Below are 17,173 nucleotides of genomic sequence, written 5' to 3'. Positions count from 1 at the left end.
CGGGGCCCTTCTGTTGTTGTTCATTGGTGTTTTCGGACACATCGACTTCAATGGTCATTTTACGCCAATAACGACGCTTTTACGTAATTAGTATGGTGTGAAAATGACTTGGAAATCAGTATCTTTTAAGAAAGAAAAGAGTTGTTTGGATCAAGAAAGGGGGAATTGTCCCCGAACACATCTCTAATCGTCAGGGGCGAAGCCTGCGGACCAAAGTGACGTCGTCGTTCTTCGATGAGGCACGGATATGATACAATGACGTGGTGGAGAGTGAGAACGGCACCACACCGCTGGCATAGGGGTCTGTCGGCTCCATGCAACAGATGGCCATGGGTGGCATACGTATGCCCAATACGCAACCTGCATGAAGTCACTTCTTCCCACCGCACACTGCGAGAGCATGACGACCACAAGCCCAACTAGGTTTTTATCTCCATGAGCTTATTGCCGCCCACCTGGTCCCAACAACGTTGCAGTTTGCTTCTCAGGAAGGTCTTGACTACCGGGTAGAAATCCCTGGCAGGGATAGGCAAAAACCGGGTATATGGTGCCACCGCTGCTCGCTTGGCAGCAGCATCACCCAACTCGTTGCCCACGATACCGACGTGACTGGGGATCCAGCACAGGGCAACTCTCTTTCCAACCCGATTCAACTGTGTCAGGCGTGATAAAATGTCCTGTATAAGGGGACATGATGGATAAAAAGACTTCAGTGCAGAGAGCCTGCTCAGCGAATCTGTAAAAATGGCGTGTGAATATTCTTCACCAACTTCCATGAGACATATCGCCTTGGAACTCGCAATTAATCCCGCTATGAAAACTGACGAGTGGGCCGGTAACGAGAACGAACGAGTGACGGAACCGCTGATGAAAGCACAACCCACGCCATCCGAGGTTTTGGATCCGTCTGTGTACGTCAGGATGTATCCTTCATAACACCACGGAAGCTTAAGTGCCCTGGACCACATTAGGTGTGGTGTGCCGTCTTTTTTCCTAATTTCCGTAGGCGAGGTATCAATGAAGGGTATGGTCACTTGCCAAGGAGGAGAAGCCGGGTGGTTTACTTGCTTTACACCCCGAAGAGGAATTCCGCCCTTGAGCAATAAGGCTCTCATTCGGAAACCGAAAGTTAAAGCGTGCTGCTGCGGCCCATGACGAAGGGAACTTACGGCAAACCGAGAAAATACTGCAGAATATGTCGGATGAAGTGGGAACTGCCGCAGCTTCAAGGCATAACGTATGCCGAGCATTTTCCTTCTCGTCGAAAGTGGTGGCTCGTGTGCCTCCGTTAAAAGCCTGACGGAAGGTGGTGTGCGGAACGCCCCAGTAACAATGCGAATGGCAGTATGGCGGACGGTATCAAGAACACGCTTGCTGGATTCAGACGCGTCATCATACACAAAGCATGCATAATCCAGTTTGGAGCGGATGAGTGAACGATATAAAAGCGTAAGCGTGCTTCTGTCTGCCCCATATGATGTGCGAGACACACGCTTAAGTATGTTGAGAGATTTAAAGCAGCGATCGCGTAACATTTTAAGATGTGCATGATATGTAAGGCGGCGGTCAAAGTGCATCCCAAGGTACCTGGCCAAGGCCTTATTTGGAATAGAGCGACCATATAGACGGATGCTCAGGTCATCACATCGCTGGCGATGACAAAAATGCATCGCAACGGTCTTGTCGTCTGAAAAACGAAACCCGTTCATGTCACCCCCTCTTTCAACGCGGTCCACAGCCAGCTGGAGACGTCGCTCCATCGCTGGTGCCCTCGCTGCACTGGTCCAAGTAGTAAAATCGTCAACAAAAACGGCACATCCAACTGACTGGGGGAGCAAATCACAAATATCATTCATCATAACTGCGAACGGCGCTGCACTTAACACGCCGCCCTGGGGCACGCCGTTTATTTGTTGGTACCTATCGGAGAGCACGTTGCCGACCCAAATACGGAAATATCGTTTGGCTAAAAACCTTTGGAGAAAAGTACCCATATGACCACGTGTACCATATTTTAAAACCCCTTGAAGAATACCTTGGCGCGGTGTGGTGTCATAGGCGGCTTCATTGTCAAAGAACACTGTCCCCATATGCGCTGTCTCTTGAAAAGCCTTACGAACCGTAGTGTCCAAAGCTAAAAGGTGGTCCACCGTAACACGGTTTTTCCTAAACCCGCACTGCGAGTTACTAAAAATATCGTTGATTGACCCGCACGACGCGCCCCTCAGCCATCAGGATCCGATGAAGCCGGGGGCGTGGGCGAAGGGGCACGGCTACCCCGATAAAACGAGGATAAGGAGTAGTGATAGAGGCGGATGCGGGAGTGCGGGTAACGTGGCGGGAGCGGGCGGAACAAGGAGCAGGAGCTCACGTATCGGCAGGGTCGCTGAGAGGAACAGCTTGCGCTGTCCACCCGTTACGGGGGCTGGGACCCGAAGGGGCGCTAGTCCCCTACACCGACCGAAGCCGGTGCCCCTGCGGGGCCGGCGGGATCCTGCGGCCATTATTCATAGGCCACCAGCCTCATGTGAAGGTGTACAGCGTTAGGTCCGCCTGATCTCACTCACTCCTGGAGATCGGACCGCTTGCAGGTCGCAGCACTGGTCTAAAAACTCATCATGGATGCCAAATGTGCGATACATTTTCAGCCATCGTAGCAGTCGGCGAAAATTTCGTGACGCAAGTTTCATGAGGAAAAGAAATTAGGGACACGGTAATTAAACATATAAGTATGGGATTGCTCATTCAAACGAGCCGAAACAAATGGTGCGATGAATGAAATGAAACGCAGGTGCCTCAACTAATAAGAAATTCAAATCGTTTGAAATGGAAGCGACTTAATAACATCCACATTCATATTTAAATACTTTCAACCAGCCTCCAACAAAACTTCGTCTTTTCCTCTGCCACTCCGACAAAGGTGATATGTTACGCAAAAGTAAAGGGCATCTGGGGGGAGGCGTACCTTGCTTTTTTAATAATGTTTGGCTGCTTTTTGTTCCTGGTGCGATGGACTGCCGTGCAAACCAATCACGTATCGGCAAGGCCCTAGAGCAGAAGGTATAACCGTCCGGCCAAATTCCGCTGCTTCGACTGATGACGTCACAAGTGTAATCGGCACGTAATGGTCAACGGCGGACACATGCCAACCGCAGTTCCCTTGGCTTTTTGAAACAGTTCTAAGACTGGAAGCCGTTAAATATCTTTGGTTGGATCATAACAGGACTATTTCTTTTCCGAACAGGCCATATCAGCTGCAAAGTTAATTAATAATTAATTGGCTGGCGCCCCAACCGAGCGCCTCGGGCTGGAAAGCCGGGAGACAACACTCTCACAAAGCATTTCCGGGAACTTATTGCCGAAGTTTAAATATATACGCAAACGGAAAAGTTAATGAGCGCATATTAAAGAAGTAACAATTAGAGATCATACAGACATAAAGGGTCAAGGCCAGGGCAGGCTAATTGAGGCATTTCACTTCTTCGACAAGTACATGCCCTTTGGCTAATTGAGGATGCTGTTACGAAGTTGTAGATGCCACTATGGGGTCAGGTCAATGCCATTGCATAGGTTAGCGTGATAATTTGGTGTATTTATGCAACCAATGACTCAAAATATTTCCACATCCATTTTGCTCACGCTATGTAGCTTAAACGCCAGCTACAAAGTTGTTCTGGTCAGTACATAGTCAGATGTATGTAGAATGCCAAAATGAGGTCATAAGAGGTCAACATGGCACGCAGTAAGCTAGTCATGCCATACATGCCTATGGATTGCTTATTACACATAAATCCAATATAATCACTTTTAATCCTGCATCGGGGCATCTTAGTGCCTGAAGAGATCAAAACTTGTTGTTTGTCACAACCTTCTCTGACCTCTGAAAGGTATTCAACAGCTATGGGTAGGTTAGGGAAATTGATTTTGAACTTGCTGCATAAATGGCTCCCACTTGCTCATGTCTTGTTTGAAATGCCACACAGACAGAAGCGTGCACAACACTTATTTAGCCCTCGTGCACAATACATAAAATATTTTAACACATCATAATCAAATCCAACAAGCACCGCCCCCACGCCCCCGAGCATCAATCAGGTGAACTGATGAAAAGCAAACGACACGCAGGGGATTCGGGCCAAGGTTGGTGAAATTGTTTTGTCTTCCGCGCCACGCATTTGGCACTTAGCAAAGACGAACCTAAAGGCGAACCTAATGGCGATAGACAGGGATGACAGGGGGCTGGGGGCATGGGGACGAACCTGGACTTCTGGTTTCGAAGCCGAATCCGAAGACAAGACAATGACATGATGCCGAAGCCGAAGCCCGTGGCTTCAATGTTTAAAACTGCAAAGTGGAAGCCGAAGCCAGTGGTTTTACATTTAATTAAACAGCCGAATCCAAAGCCGGTGGCTTCGAACATTGTACACGCGAAACGGCAGCCGCATCTGAAGTCCGTGGCTTCGTGGTTCAGAAACGCAAAACAAAGGCAAATCACGATCAGAACAAAATTGCCAGACTGAATCTGAAGCCGAATCTGTGTAGAGCATATCAGTGTAGAGCGTACTGCGTTGTTTTCCGCGACTAAAACGTTCGTGATGCCTGCCAAAACTTGTAAGGGATCGAGAAACATCACAAGGGCTTTGCGGAATGGTTGAGGCAGGGTGTCGGTATTACGGGAGGAGATTTTCCGACTATCATCCTCGCCCTCTGTATTAGCACGTACATAACGTTTCGGACAGCTAGTTTCCCCGCCATCGCCAGGTAAAAATTTGCCCAAGGCATGACTAGCTGATTTGGGCTCCCAGACGTGTATGCGTAGCGGCCTCCAAGTCGTTTGGCATATTGTGGTAACGGGATAGACGAGACTCTTTTTGCAAAGTAAAGCCGTGGCTGCGGCGTAAAAATCAACATGACAAAGCCGAAGCACTTCTAGTTCGCGTCGAGCCAAAACCGAAACCATAATTCGCAACTTATTTAAAGCCAAAGCAGGAACCAGTTGTTAAAAATGGCACGATGCCTCAGCTGAGGGCACTCGTTCAAAAACTCAAAGCCGAGGCAGAAACCGAGGCGAACCGTGAAAGTGGCTCAAAAGGACAGACTGAGACAGACCAGTCAAACCAGCGTGTCTGCCGTTACCTTGTCTGCCGAGCGCCAGTTTGCCGGCGGCCGTCATACCGAGACAGGCCAGCGTGTCTGCTGTTACCTTGTCTGCCGAGCGCCAGTTTGCCGGCGGCCGTCATACCGAGACAGGCCAGCGTGTCTGCTGTTACCTTGTCTGCCGAGCGCCAGTTTGCCGGCGGCCGTCATACCGAGACAGGCCAGCGTGTCTGCTGTTACCTTGTCTGCCGAGCGCCAGTTTGCCGGCGGCCGTCATACCGAGACAGGCCAGCGTGTCTGCTGTTACCTTGTCTGCCGAGCGCCAGTTTGCCGGCGGCCGTCATTCCGAGACAGGCCAGCGTGTCGAGCGCGGACAGGCGACGAGTGTGGTCCGGCTCGGCCGCCATCGAGAGCAGGTTGGCAGCGAACGACGGGTACCGTGACAGCACGTGTTCAGGCCGGTCGTGCCCCACCTGGCCGAAGAACTTCATCACACCTGTCGAAGTGGGCCCACACGTCAGTGCCGGGGCTAGCGGACGGAGACGGGTGCGGAGAGCGGCGAGGGTGCGCCACTCACGATGAATGTACGAGAGTTGGGTGCGGACGGTCCACCAAAGCAACGTGACCTAACGCCGTGAGAGTCACAGGAGTGGCGAACTCGGGCCGACAGACCGCCAAAAATAATCTAACCTGTTCATACCAGTTCTACAAATTTGGCTACCAAACCACAACACCGGGTGAGCGCATTCCAAGAACAGCGGGTCATGCAACGCCAATCGCGCGGCCCAATCCAGTTAAACATTCAGCACATTGATCGCCAGGGGACCGCGGTCGGGGCACCTGCCGTTCCTGGCGCCGCCGGCGCCGCCCGGTCCGGCAGCACCACCTACCCGGCAGGATGTAGTCGTGCATCGACGCGTCCTCGGGCACGGTCAGCAGCTTCTCCAGCCGCTGGGTAACGCCCTCCGCCTCCAGGTGCTCGAAGCCGTGGTCTGGGGCGCGCCGGGACGGCGGTGAGCCGCTTCGGACCAGCTCAGCGCAGGGGTACGCACAGATCGACACCAGGGACGCCCGGTTGGCGAAGTCGGCTGAGCGAGTCGCCGAACGCGTTTCGACACAGGCAGATAGCTGCAGGTTGCGAGCGTTCTGGGCGGACACTCCGAAATCGATTTCCCCTCACTTAATTTGGCTTAATATTTATATAATATATAATAATTTCGACTTAACGATGTCCATTAATTGCAGACACGCAGTGCTGAGGATGGCTTCTACACTAACGAGATCTTCGCTAATAGCATCGATTCAAACGGAACATTTGGAAACGCAAATGCCGGGAAAAACGGAAACTACTAGCCCCCGCGTCTTCGTTGATTGCACTAGCTGTCAAAGCATTAAATGAATAAGAACGGGCCCCAGAGCAGCAATCATCGCTGAATCATAACCAAAGCCGCCGCCATACACTTTTGCAACACCGTGGCCGCGCCGTGCGCCGCGCATCCAACGCTCCCGGCCGCGTCCCGGGCCAGCCTGCGTCACTCACCGGCCCGCGCCAGCGTGGTGAGCAGCTCGAGGGCGTTCAGCTGCACCAGAACGTCGCGGCCAAACACCTCCTGCACCAGCTCGGGCAGCAGGCCCACGTCCGTCAGAAGCTTCATGTTCTCCCGCGACACGCACGAAACGCTGACCGCCACCTGCCGGCCGGAAGGGGTACTGGTGCTTACAGAACGGCAGCGCGGCAGATGGACGGCCATCTAATGCGGCGTGTAGGCGGTCAGGTCCAGGATAACAAGTGAGAAACTGGACAGGGTAATGCCATGCACACGCATTAACATGCCATCTTTCAGGGACTTTTACTGACACCATGTAGTGCTGGCAAATTCAGCATGGTTGCAATTATTTGGATCAATGATTATACCTGAACCCAAATTGCAGATAAAAAAGTGGAAGAAATTGCAGCATGTTCAAATACAAGCAGAGGAAATAATTTGCAATGCATGGCTGACATTGGTTTGATCTTTGACAACTGTTGTGACAACTATCTCCAGGTATTTCACGCCCATTTTCAAACACAAAAAGCAAACAGGTGGAGGGTGGGCGCTCATCCAAGCTCACCTCGTATCCCCGGTAGCGGACGACGTCGCTGGAGGCCATGGTTTGGCGCAGCTGGTCGAGCAGTGGCGGGCTGAACACCAGTAGGACGGCCTGTTGGCTGCTACAGGCCAGCGCCGTCACCACACGTATGGCCGCCGAGCCCACTGACGCCTCGCGGCACCCTGCAGATAGTCAGCCAGGTCAGCACAGATAGGGCAGCCAACACCCACCAGAGGTTGGAGGTGCTGCGCAGCTCTGGTGATGATTGGCCGTTGGTATAGAGCACAATGATAAGGGGAAATTTCAGTCTGACAGCATCATTGTCAATCCGTATTTCACAAACAGGTGGCAGACAGATAAAGCTAACACAATGTGTGGAATACTAAAGTTCAAGATCAGAAAAAACTTAAAAAGCTTATCTCAAAACACCATTGGAGGTGAACAAATCATACCAATGCAGCTGATAACATTCTTCAGTAATCCAGAATGGAGTTTCAAGTTCCTCAATGCACTGTCATCAGCAACACATCGTGACACCTGCAAAAAGACAAAGATTATGTACCCATTCTGATCAATCCTGTCAAACCACATGGGATGCTGAGATGCATCAGACTGTTTTTTTATATTTGGACTAAGGACTCAAAGATATGCAAGAATCTCCCAGGGATGCTATTTCAAAAAGCTGCCATACTGGCAAGGAAAATTGCAGGAGCTGCATAATATTTTTAGTTCAAAAGATGCATAAGCTAACTCAAATCAAGAGTTGCCTGGGGCCTAAAGTCATGTGGCAAACAGCAGATGAGGAGATCCAGCAGCTCACCTGTTTGAGCACCAGCAGTTTGACAGCCTCCATGGGGTGGGACAGAGCTCGGTCAAGCTCAGTTGGGTACCTCATGATGTTTACAGAGGCTGGACTTGCAACTAACAGCTTGCCAAGCACATCAGAACATGTCTCCACCTGCTCCCTATGAAAATAAAGTACATGGTAGCAGAACAATTACAATGGATGAGATGAAAGACAACACCAAACTGTTCTTTTCTAACATCATTTACTTCACTTGCTAACCTTTGAAACTGGAGCAAGAAAAACCATTACACCTCTGAAGGTGTTATCCAGAATGCTTGCAGTATGCATTAATTTTAAGATTCCAAAAATCATGAAATTGTGTCATATGCTGGGCTCAAAAATGGCATCAGCTTATAACTTTTGCTTGAATTTTGTATTACATTTTACCTTTCTAAACAAAATGTCCATTTTAATTACCCCTAGCTATGCTTCTCCCTACTGTTATCTGCACATGAGTCAGGCTCCTAATTGAAGTTTAAGAACATTGCTCTATACACTAACCATGAGCAGCCTAAATTTAAAGTCAAGAGAGCATTGCCACAATAATGCTTGCTTAATTTTTGAAATGGAAGCAGCAGCATATGAATGCATAATCATCCCCAGAACAAGTATCAAACATGGTATGTTAGTCAATTATCAAGAAAACAATCCAATGAGCAGCTAACTTACTTGCTGGAGCTGTTCAAGCAGTCAAATAGAATTTTAGATCGAGCTCATCGCCAGCATTTTGAATATGATCAATACGGAGCGTAGATAAAACGTTCTTCAGTTCGTCCAGGCCAGACTTTGGTTCGGAAGAGATCGATATATTTTGGAGCAGGATAGAAAGATCACTAACGGACACAGCCATTGTTCCCCCTGCAGATGACCTCTGCCCCAATTATTGGACACAGACAAATTGAGAAAACTTGAAATTGTCCAATTGATTTGAATGGACACGTCTCCGAGACGCTCGACTGGGCGGAAAGGATTCTGGAAAAACAACGGGTAAGCCAAAACGGGACAGAACCGAGCCCCGCAATGACGAGGCTTATGTGTGTGTTCTGATTTGTCGTCGCGCCATCAATTGGCTCATGTACACAATCCAGAACTCCTAAATTGATCTTTCAGTCATGAATTATTTTGGCATATAATTCTCCCTACAAGCAATTACCATTACAGAAATTGAACTGATAAATTACAGAATTCCCAGAACTATTTGAAATGCGCAAGCTGCCATCGAATCAGAAATGTTCTTAAATACAAAAAACAAGTAGCGCATCCCAGAGTGTTTTGCCAAATGAACAACTGAATCTAGCCCACGGAGGCAGATTTTTGTCAGGGTCGATGTTGAGTTGGCCCTCCCCTGATATGGTTGCTTAGGCCCGTGGTACCAATATTTTTAGGAAGAATATCACAAAAGGGTGGGAAGAAGTGGACAATCGCACATAGACTATCTTTTTAGTATTATTTCTGGTCATGACTACAGGAGTGGACCAGGGAAAGTTATCTTAGTTTTCGAGATCTCAGGCCCAGTCAAAATGACCCCCATCTGAGCGAAGGTTATTCAACCGGCCAACGGCCAACGGACGTCTGTTAACTGCCAGAATCGTATGTACATATTGCATATTAACACGCAAGACGAAACAACAGTTTGTTTATTTAAGAAGCCAAAAACGCCAGCTTCGGCTTCGCAGATCGATACTTAAGAGCATCGACTTCGGCTTCAACTTCGGCTTCATGTCGTTATCTTGGCTTTGATTTCGGGTTCGAAGCCAGAAGTCGGTCTTTGTCCCAGTGGCTGGCGTGGCTAATTAAGCTGTGCAAACAATATTATGCATCATAGAACTTAACATGCCTCAAGAACAAGTATCCGGCCATGTGAGCTACCGTCTTAGGATGGTACTTTTAGTCCATGGGGCACGTGATACTGTGATGATGGGACGGAATCTCTTCTACCGAACCACCAGAATGGGGGAATTTGACGTGTATAATACACAGGAACAAATTGCCAGAGGTCGGAAAGTATACTGGACTGTCTCCCAACTGCCGTTTCCGGTCCCACAGCCTGTCTTTCCAGCCCATTCAAGAAAACAGCCTCTCAAGTAAGCTCTAAACATTTTTAGGGTTCAATTATTTTCTATACACAGTACCTTAAACCTGCATTCCTATAAATTTACTCCAGTACAAATGTTTTGTCTTTCGGCGCGCGCAACAGAGAGATTCCTTCGCCGTGAGTGAAGCAGGCGTGGGGACACATCTCTCGTGTTACCTAGGATGAATTCGTGCTGTTTACGGGAGCTGGACGCTGAAAATACCAAAAGCAATAGATTTACTCGTTATTATACTGCTTCGCTACCTACCGCAAGTTTTATGCACAACCCACGGTGCACACAAAGCTGGGGCGTGCTGTAAATACTGCTAGTAAAAGAAAAACGGATTTCCTTTATGCCAACGATATAACCTTATGACCCCCAAGACAAACAACCCACCCTTCCCACCATTACCCACCATCACCCGTTACCCACCATTCTGTAACGTCCATGCCTGTCATCTTCCTCCCGCACCAAATCAAAAAAATTTCGGTATAACACGGCTGGAGTCATGTTTGTTGACAGTGTGCCTCTCGTGGTTTTTCATATACCCTTGAAGAGACACCCATTATACCCACATTTAACTTTTTGACGTGATGTATGTGGCATCGTGGACTCATGAGTCTTGGCCTTCCACGAGTACGAGGCGCGGCTAATAAAACCTGACCGTTATCGTCAATAGACAGACAAGTGCGGGTGGACAAGATCTTCTACTTTCCAATCCAATGCCCCTCGCCAAAGGCTCCCACTTCCCGGCAAAGCCAATGGCGCGCAATGGTGCGCACATCTAACGCGCGCACGCACATGTGGCTTAAGGATGAACGCATTGTTAACAAGAGCTAAGGGTCATGGGAGACACTATTATGACGTTAGTTGCCATATTTTACGCTTTTCACCCAGTTGTGTGCAGCATCATGACAAAAATAAGTCATGTTTTTTCCTTATGTATAGAATGGCGTCTTGTATAAGCCTTTGATAGCCCACTCTTATCTCGAAGGTCATTTGTTTTACACTGACGTCATAAGACGTGGTACAGTGACATTAGTGTCTCCGAGTGTCTTAAGCCGGGCGCAAAATTTGTCAGGGTGAAAATCCCTTAAAACGCTATTGAAAGTTAATCATTTTGCATTGAAGCCCCTTGCAGCCCCTGCTACTGCCCCGTCCGAATGTCTCCGGTCCTGTCTCCTGTACTGCTTTCGCCATGCCGAGGGGAGGAGACAGAAGGCGGAGCGGGGCAGGGCCAGTGGAACGTGTGCGGGGTACTACTGGTTTCCTTATTCTGTCTGTGTATATTGTGCCTTGTGTGTCTGGAACCTTGAATGTGTTGAAAGTGCCTCGGGTATATTTTGCAGACACCTTGGGCGTCTTTCATAACACAGGGGGTCATCCAAAGCCCTCATGGGACCTATGGGTAGTCCTTGTATTCTTAAGGATGTCGCTGGCCTCCCTCGCAACGTTTCCAGGCCTCAGGGATGCAACTGTATTATAACGAAACGTTTTTCCAGAATTGAGACCATCTTGTTTGGGGGGGGGGGGTGGCCAATCCCAGTGGACAATTTTTAGGTTTTAGGGAATTTCTGCGGAGTTTGGCCGTACATTTAACCCCTGGGAATATTTCCAGGCTTCAGGAGCATCATTACAGCCATTCGGCTCGCCTTTAAGACTCGGGGCGACTTTTTCAGGTCGTCTTTTTCGCTACTGGGATGCATTGTCGGATCTTACGAACCACTAGAAAGCTAGAACTTGTGAAGTGCGTGTACGAGCGTTCTGGTGAAACGTTAAAACCTCAAAAGCTCACACAGAACGCTAAACGTATTTCACACAATCATTACAACTCCCTAAAGACAGCAAAATGAACACATTATGTGTAGATCCTCCCAATAGGAATATCATCATACTGTGCACGCCATAGCTCGTGCGTGCCATTTCGGCTGCCCAACGCCACTCCCACGCCTTCCGTTAGTTTTTCCGCAGAGATTGAGCATTGCTGTCTTGTGGAGTCGTGGCCATCCCTATGTCGCAGTGCACTTTCCTTAATGTTTGATTGACTCTGTCCATCTTTTCATCATCATCATTATCATCGTTGACCCATTTCACCTTTGCAATAAGAGGCGATGGCTTCTTCGACGTTTGTTCCAAAAGTTTTTTTACTTCTACGGTGAAATAAGGCACAAGCATGCCACGCCAGATAAATGTAAATCTAAGGACGTCGTCGCCTGAGTGATGCTGGTAATCATAGCTCTCAAACAGCCTTGTTTGTAACGTAGGCTATGTATTTTGCATGACTAGCGTTGACCTGCGCCAACAAAGACATTTTAAATTTTTTCGGGTCATCACTGACAGGTGAAATGAAAGAAATGTAAAACGCTACCGTTTAAGGACATTACTTGAAAACTTTAAATAGATAACCATTGAAAAGTGCGCATTACATGACCGGACCTGCCAACCTGGATATGGACCTGGACTTCTGACAGTACCGAAACACAGGCCTAGATCCAGCGAAGCTCAAGCTATTTATTTATGGCAGCCCAATTTTCAAAATCTGCTGCGGCGGAGTCCGAGAGTTGACGCTGCAACCCTATGTCTTGTGACGATAGTTTATTAATATGATCATGACGTTCTGGGATAGTACAAAGTCCCTGTTGGAATTTCGAAATCGTTTAGGTGTTTTTCCTGCTTGTTTTCTCTGGTATGCGGACAATAGCAGATCACGGTAGCAACACTACGGCCCTCCCCTAAGTCAATGAAAGTCAGTGCCTTTGCGCTCCCGCACAAAAGCCAATTGGATTCCGGAGCCACCAATCAACCAAACATAATTTTCTGAATTTCTAAAATATAGAATTACTGTTGCAACCGTTCTGCTTTCGTATCCATGCCGTATGAAATGGCCAGCATGAAATGGAGAATATCATATAAAATGGTGGATGGAATAAAAAAAGCAGCGAATATGATAGCAAACACATTTGATGCAAATAGTACCAAATATAGTGTACAGTCTGTGAAAGATGATGGCTATAGGTGTACGCTAAAAATGTAGTATACAACTGAAATATTCATTTCAAAATGGTTTGATTTGTATGCAATAAATTTACCAGCAAAGTCCTTCACATTACATACATTTGAGCATTTCGCATTTTACTGATACTCTTTTGCAAGTGGCGTATATTGCCGCTAATGGCGGGGACGAAAGCAGGGATCCCTAGTTCCAAGACCAGAACGATTGCGTGAAAGATGCTAGTCTTAATGTTTGCAGTTTTCAGCAATACTTGTTAAAAAGTGCTTGCTTGGCCTGACTTACACTTTTGAAACTAGCATTTCGTGTGAAACACCTTGAAGTCCACACTCGTCTTTAACTATACTGAAGTAACGCTTGATCTCTTTTTTGGCCTTGCCAAAATCGAGCGTGCAAAATAGACTTGAGCTTCATGTGCGGAAACCAATGGGTTTTGAACTCAAAACTGGCTATGATTAAGAATTTCAAGAATTTCATTGAGCTCCCAGACTTCGTTGATAAGACGGATGCTTGGCTAACGTAGGTGGCAGATGACAAATTAGTGGATGTGAGTATTTCGCACGTTGGCGTTGCCACGGAGGATACCGTGCAGTAACGTGATGTCTGCGGCTTGAAAACCATTCCCGCGAAGGAGAGGAAATTAGAGATGTTCCGGGGAAATTATTTTAAATTTGAGTGTTTTATTGTTGTCAAACGTTAGCCCAGACAAGTTTTCCTCACAGCCTAAATGTGACATTAACGCCACCAGTGCACCGGTCTCGTGGAAGCTGTTTTATGTCAAGCAATATTTTTTATTCTACCAATGGTAGGTTGGGAGCCTAACATAGGTTATTGTGGCCCGCATTTGCTTGTTGTAAGGTTCCATGAAATCGTTGGTAATAGGACGCGTTTTTTGGCACCCCAAAGTTACTTTAGATCATGTGTCCAATTTAGCTACAGAATGAGAAATAATGCAGACCTAGATCGCATCAGGATTGTATTAGGGTAGGACTGTATTTTGAATTAATCACCGAGCTTAAAATAATCTATTGTTGGCAATGAACACGCCATGACAGTGGTTTAATGACGATTCAACGGACTAATTTTGCCTTGAGCCCTTATTTCAAAACACGAAAGGACCCGTGCCATAAAACTCAAACGATTCTCGGTTGCCCCTGTAACCAGGACAACAGAGGTCAAGCCACTGCCAAGACAACGGCCAAAGATCAAAAACGGCCAAGATCAGCCACTATCAAAACAACGATTAAAGGGCTTTCTTCGACAAACCATATGCGAACGAGTATTGTAACTGGAACAGTGGCACTGTTTTGTTGATGCATCTTATACTTTTCCAGACAACATTATGGTAAAAATTGAGTTATATTCAAAATTATGTTGCCAATGCGTATTAACATGTTTAGCTACGTGCTTTCACCATTGTCAGGGAATTCACAGATTCGAGTTTAAATAACACTTTCAGACTGCACAGAAGCAGTACAATCGCCGTGTGCACCAAAAAATGCGTCAATTCATAACGCGAAATCCTGCTTTTCTGCTATTACTTTGCTGTTGTGGTCGCAAAGTCGCCTACCATCGAATTACAATTGCTGACATAATGTGATATACACTTATTCAGCGGACATTTTCGCGCGCGCTTGCTTTAGCGCAGGAACAATGTTATGAAAAGCATGCATATGGTGGCTCCATTAATAGCACATACATTTTCTACATAGTTACAGCAAGCGTATCCTTATCGCTGCTTTTAGAACATTTTATGCATTAAATTCATGCACTTGGCTTAAGCACAATCTAATACTAGCATTAGCAAAGATGCATTGTTGATCCCATGATATCAAATTGTTTTGTGAAAACATGTGTCACGACTCAAACTTCGCGCCTAAATTTTCTCGCGCCGCTCGCACCTCACACCGAAGCCGAATCTTCAATAACGCAGGATTGGTTTTACCTGGGTGGCCCTATGACGCAAACCCGAGGACAGACAGACAATCGGGGTAGATTGGGTCATTTGGAGGAGGAGCAGGTTTGCTTGTCGCTAAGGCAGGCGATAAAGAGTGAAACAGTCCCAGACAGGCACAGGCCCAGCATTGACACGCGGTGGCAGGGTCCCTCGAGACGTTCAGGCTTCCGTTAACTGATGCGCGACGCCTAATCATCCCAAGACAATGCTTCAAAAATCGAGTGAAATGTCTGGAAACGGGCATGGCCAATGCAGACCCAATCCTTTCATGTCGTGAAGATACAGAGAGGACCAAGAGGATGCATCCGCAGCTGTGGTGGTATCCATGGACTGCGCGTGGACCCAACTTAGGTCAAGGACTTTCAAGATGTCCGATACGTCTTGAGATGACTACCCGAACGCGATGGGGACAGCTTGTGTAGTTTTGGGGGCCGGAACCCGACAGTTATTGCATATTTTTGGTCACACAAAAGCACACGCGCACGTACACGCACACGCACACACACACGCGCACGCGCATGCGCATGCGCACATGCACAGGCACAGGCGTACGCACACGCACACGCACACCCACACATACACCCACCCACCCACCTATATATATATATATATATATATATATATATATATATATATATATATATATATATATATATATAGTGTATATCTATCTATCTATCTATCTATCTATCTATATCTATATCTATATCTATATCTATATCTATATATCTATATATATATATATATATTATATATATATATATATATATATGCATATATATATATATATATGTATGTGTATATTATATAACATATCTGTGTGTGTGTCGGTGTCGGTGTCGGTGTCGGTGTCTGTGTCTGTGTCTGTGTCTGTGTTTGTATGTGTCCGGCGCTGTACATGTGTCTGCTGTACGGCACCGGCGCTATTCGGCACCGGCGCTGTAAGCGTGTCTGCTGTGCGGCACCGACGTTGTACGCCAGCGCTATACGCGTGTTTGCTGTACAGTAACGACCTGTAAGTTTGCATTTACATTTACATTTGTTTTATTGAAGGCACATCCACATGGCTGTTGTCGTAAAAGGAAAAAAACGTGACGTGCGGTGCCCTGTACATATTCAGGCAGTCCAGGTAGTGCACATAAAGCGCGACGCTAGGCCAGTCGAGTGCTTCCAGAATGGGTAAAATGTGATCGCTGCGGCAGATACCACGCACCAGCCTGGCTGTAAAGTGTGGTCACCCTTTGCATCCTGTCTAGGCGACGCTCGGCTGCTCCACCCCAGATGGACCGGCAATAGAGGATGTGGGAGAAACCGTGAATTTGGACAAGGAACTTCGGGACCTCAAGAGTGAAGTGGTGTAAAATTTTGAACAGAAATACGAGGATTGCATTACAGCGCTCATCAAGTGAGGAGATGTGGGATTCTCAGGTGAGGTAGTGGCCGGGGATTACACTCAGTGCCTTCACTGAGGTTGATTGGCGAATGCCTGCGCCAGAGATGGTACTGTGGAAGCTGTCGGTTTTTCTGGTGGAGGGTTTGATACCGATCAGCGTGACGTCTGTCTTTTTTAGGCTGTTTGACTGAAACCACTTTTGAAGACACGGAATGAACTGCTCAACACGTACTTTCAGGTTGGACAGGCCGACGACATCGGGGTGGCGGAGTCAAGGAGTTGGGTGTCATTGACGTGGGACAGTAGGCGACGGCGGGGTGGGAAGCTGGACGAGTCGTTAATAAAGATGAGCATGATTGGGCCGACAAGGGATCTCTGGGCCACACCGTGGGATAGAGATGGGGCGACCGAACTACCAGTAACCACTGCTTCCGACCGCTCAGGTAGTCTCGGAAACCATTCCGACGATTGCTACGCACGCCAGCCGTGCGGCCCCGGCGCCGCCGAGCCGCGCGGCGGCCGCCGCTGGCGCGTCGCTTGTTTGCGTCTCAGCTGCCGGCAGCCGGGCGTCACGGGCTGTCCGTCAAACGCAAGGCCGGCTCGTTTGTGGCGCCGGTGATTGAAGGCCGTGACAGCGGCCGGGCGGCCGCGCCTCAGCAGAGTCCGCCCGGCGCCGCCGGCCACGCACGCAGGTGGTAACGCG

The 17,173-nt window shown here is 48.0% G+C and overlaps 1 protein-coding gene across 1 annotated transcript in view; it reads right to left on the bottom strand.

The window, feature by feature from the left end:
- The window catches only part of LOC119099906 (26S proteasome non-ATPase regulatory subunit 5), a 45,146-nt gene extending 36,154 nt beyond the window's left edge, over nucleotides 1-8,992 (bottom strand). Inside the window, exons 1-7 of the mRNA XM_037223000.1 lie at nucleotides 8,705-8,992; nucleotides 8,009-8,153; nucleotides 7,641-7,725; nucleotides 7,210-7,370; nucleotides 6,638-6,788; nucleotides 5,988-6,089; nucleotides 5,405-5,593 (exon numbers count right to left, since the gene is read on the bottom strand). Coding sequence (XP_037078895.1) covers nucleotides 5,405-5,593; nucleotides 5,988-6,089; nucleotides 6,638-6,788; nucleotides 7,210-7,370; nucleotides 7,641-7,725; nucleotides 8,009-8,083 — 763 coding nt within the window. The 5' untranslated portion in view covers nucleotides 8,084-8,153; nucleotides 8,705-8,992. The remainder of the gene's footprint in view (nucleotides 1-5,404; nucleotides 5,594-5,987; nucleotides 6,090-6,637; nucleotides 6,789-7,209; nucleotides 7,371-7,640; nucleotides 7,726-8,008; nucleotides 8,154-8,704) is intronic.
- Nucleotides 8,993-17,173: the final 8,181 nt, after the last annotated feature.

This window comes from Pollicipes pollicipes, unplaced genomic scaffold, assembly GCF_011947565.3.
Source record: "Pollicipes pollicipes isolate AB1234 unplaced genomic scaffold, Ppol_2.1 Scaffold_4881;HRSCAF=5763_pilon_pilon_pilon, whole genome shotgun sequence".
Taxonomy (NCBI): Eukaryota; Metazoa; Arthropoda; class Thecostraca; order Pollicipedomorpha; family Pollicipedidae; genus Pollicipes; species Pollicipes pollicipes.
This window is presented reverse-complemented; position numbering and strand designations above follow the sequence as displayed.